We start from the raw sequence: 3,743 nt of genomic DNA on the forward strand, positions 1-3,743 counted from the left end.
TAACACGAACATACACACACATCACATACACAAACATAACTTGCCTGCTCCTGCCGCCGCTGCTGCCTCCGATCCTACTCCTCGCGTATTCAAAGTGCAGTGAAGTTTACCGCTCAGACGGCACTGGTAACAGTCCAATATCATTCAGTGTGGACTCTCTCCCAGAAAAAAGCAGTGGACAGTCCGCAATCCAATGAGGGTGTGGATGGTAATTCTTATCCTTGTAGTTCCACCAAGCTCCTTATCGTCTCTCTCCACATTCAAAGAACTCCTGGTAGGAAAAGGATCTTATGTCTCTAATAGATGGAAAAAGGAAGACACATAGTGCAACACCCTCCGAAAAAAGATTGCTCCACGCCGAGTGTAATCCATACTCACAGAAGTAACAAGAAATAAAAGCATCAAGGTAAGTAAAAATCTTTAAAATTTCTAGGCGGCGCGCCAAACACTCTCGCCCGACCCTGGGTTTCGCCCTTCCGGCTTCCTCTGGGGCATCTCGCGTATTCGCTGCCTGGAACATATGTCCGGAAGCCGCGACCGGAAGTAGTTATCTTATTGTCCGGCCGCGGCTTCTGGTCCACATGAAAATGGTGCCGGATGTCGCTCGGCCGAAGACCTTCCTTTTGGACTGTGTGGGAGCGGCGCATGTGCTGTTCCCACACAGACGGCGTACGCTCTAGTGAATGGAACGCCTCCCGTTCGCATTCTCTATGGCATTGTATTGCCGTATTCCATATCTGTATGTGTCGTTAATCGACACATACAGAGATGAAAAAAAAAATGGCAGCCCCCATAGGGAAGTAAAAGTAATAAAAAAGAAAAAAGTACAACAAACACACAAATAAATTAAATTTATTTTAATAACATACTAACATTTTTCGCGACACCTTCCCTTTAAAGTGTTTCCTCTCAGGGTCCGTCTCACGACAAGAACTCCTGTAATGCTATTAGGGCATAGGGACATAACAGAGGGAGTGGTCCCCCTTTTTGTGTCGGCACGGAGAGCACTCTATAAGAGAGACACTAGTATACAATGATTAGAAATACAATATCAGAAGGATAGGACAATGTTTTATTTTCTTCACGATCTGTCCCTAATCTACATCTATTGTCCTAGTAGACAAGAATCCTGTGAAATGTGAGGATGAGTGGCGGCTCCGTGGACTTGTCGTGGCACCAGACGTGCAGCAGTGACATCAGGTATTGCCCACATTAGCATCGTTTATCTAAATCCTCCACATTGATAGTTATAATGTGTCCTGTCATAGCCCTGGTGTCCACAGCTGCTGGTAGAACCGTCAGTGACAGAATGCTGCCGGCTCCAGAGCTCCTACATGTTGTCATCACCATCGTTGTGTTTCTTCTTGGAACCGCTCAAAATGCCTCAATCCTCTCCATCTACTTCACCGACTGGAGGAGGAAGGAACGTTTCACGAGCTGCGACCAGATCTTCCTCTCCACGGCTCCCACCAATCTGATCCTCCAGTGGTTCTCCATCTTCCTTTGCCTTGGGTTTTATGTGTTTTCTCAGCTGCCGCACATCGGGATGATATACTTGTATGCATCTGTCTTCTTCTTCTGTATGAGCTACTTCTACTTCTGGAATACATCTTGGCTCTCCATCCAGTACTGTCTGAAACGTACTAACTTCTCCAATAGCTTCTTGACTTGGTTGAAGACCAGGGTTTCCTCTTCCATGACACAAGTTCTCCTCGCTTCATGCATTTGGGTATTCGTTACTAGTTTTCCAGTTTACTGGACAGTCAATTTAATAGAAGACAAATTCTACTAGTGTTGCAGTGAACCTCCATGGCCTGGCGCTTAATCTGCTGCTCGGTTGTGTTCTCCCATTCATCAAGACTCTCCTCTGTATTGGGATCAGTGTCATGAACCTCTTAAAGCATGTGAGGAGGATCAAATCCAAGTTCAGCTCCTCTCCTCACGTCAATGGTCATGTCCGAGTGGTCCGGACACTGATCCCACACGTGGTCCTCAACGCAGCCCTGCAGCCGGCCATCACTGGCAGGATTGTATCGTCATTCAACTTAACATCATTCACTTCTGATAAGTTCTTAAAATAAATATCCGACGTCACCATCCTGACATATCCCTCAGCAGAAGCGGTCACCTTAATTATAGGAAACCCTAAACTATCTATCTATCTATTGCAACGTCCGTATTGTAACTCCTTCCATCCAGTCGACGCCCTTTTCTCCAGAGATCTCTGCACATATGGCCATCCTGTTCCCCAGTGACCACCAGGGTGCGCTCGCGAACTCAGTCCAGACTTAAGAAGAAAAAGCGCACGCAGGTGGGAGATTGAGCTGATTGCTCCCAGAGCACCCTGGGCTATAAGAAGGGCTGTGCTCCTTCTTCCCATGCCTGAGCATTGCTGTCGTACCCAAAGTTTGTCTATGCAAATGGTCTCCTAGTGTTTTCCAGTTCCCAGTGTTCAGCGTACCTGTATCCTGTGTTATCCTGGTCAAGTGCCGTGCTGAGCTGTAGTCGTGCTGTGCTGTATTCCACGCCTGTCCTGATCCTACACGCCTGATGTCTGCCTGCTGCCTAGTCCCAGCCGAGCCTGCCTTGCTACTGTCCAAGCAGCCACAGGTACCTGTACGAACTATAGACTGTGACCTGCGCCTTGTTGGCCAGCTGCCATACCGTCAAGGCGGTACGGCCAAGTGGGTCCACGAACCTGACGTGACGTGACGTGACGTACGTACGTACGTCCGTCATAATATCCATGATGTAGATGAGAGCACCTCCTGTGATACTACCGATGATTCCTGGAATATGATCTCACATACTTTGCTCATTGACATTATACCATATGGAAAAAGATGATAGATTTGTATTTGTCTGAGTGATTGACTGAGATCCTTCATGTACAATATTCGTGTTCCCCTGATGAAGTAGCGTTGTGGGCACTGGAAGCTGCAGCTGGAGCCGAGCAGGGACTCCGCTCCTTTTCATCAGCTGCACCGGACTACGGCTCCCAGCATCTCCTGCTTCTGTGTTCCTCTGCAGCCTGGAGGGGGAGGAGTCATAGAGGAAAAACCTGATTGGCTGAGTCAGGACCTGGGGAGGAGGTAAATGCTTCCTGTAGGGAGGCGGTTGTGCAGGAAGGAGGCAGGAGAGCCACATGGCCAGGAGAGAGAGGCTGTGTCCACTGCAGAGTGCAGAGAGTTCTATACCGGGGGCCGCAGACAGGAGACAAGTGCTGGAGCCCCATAAGCCGTGGCACAGCATCTCCTCTGCAGATCATACAAAGCACCAAGAGTCGCCCAGAGATCCCGGATCCGCCTCAGGGAAGGATCCTGCCTCCCACTTAATTTGCTTCCATGCTTCTGAACGCTGCCGCCACATGCTGGATCCCGGTGTAACACCAGATTTGTTGCAATAAGGAGAGAATAGACATTGCTGGGACTTGTTCTGCCGTGGAGAAGTTAGTGAGAGAACTGTTGCGGAGAGAATTTTGAGTTTCTTATGACATTTTATTGCACCAACGTTTCCGGGAAATGCGACAATGTCTACGGCAGCTGTGACCCGGTGGGTGGATGGAGTTTATTACTTCGGTGCATTCTCCACCGGGTCACACATGTGTTAGGTAGAAACTTTCAAAACCCGCCGCAGTTTATTATCCTGGGAAGACTTTTGTGTATTGTTATTTGGCGTTACTTGTGTGTTGTGCTGTGGGAGTTGTTACAATTTTTCCATATTGACACCGTTTACTTGGCCTA

At 48.4% G+C, this 3,743-nt stretch overlaps 1 protein-coding gene across 1 annotated transcript; it reads left to right on the forward strand.

Moving 5' to 3' along the window:
• The first annotated feature begins 1,309 nt into the window (after positions 1-1,309).
• On the forward strand, positions 1,310-2,081 carry LOC142656722 (putative taste receptor type 2 member 33). Its single transcript, XM_075831649.1, has 2 exons — positions 1,310-1,729; positions 1,776-2,081. Exons 1-2 carry the CDS (start codon positions 1,310-1,312, stop codon positions 2,079-2,081), a joined length of 726 nt encoding a protein of 241 aa, XP_075687764.1.
• Positions 2,082-3,743: the final 1,662 nt, after the last annotated feature.

The sequence above is a fragment of the Rhinoderma darwinii genome, chromosome 6 (assembly GCF_050947455.1).
Source record: "Rhinoderma darwinii isolate aRhiDar2 chromosome 6, aRhiDar2.hap1, whole genome shotgun sequence".
NCBI lineage: Eukaryota > Metazoa > Chordata > Amphibia > Anura > Rhinodermatidae > Rhinoderma > Rhinoderma darwinii.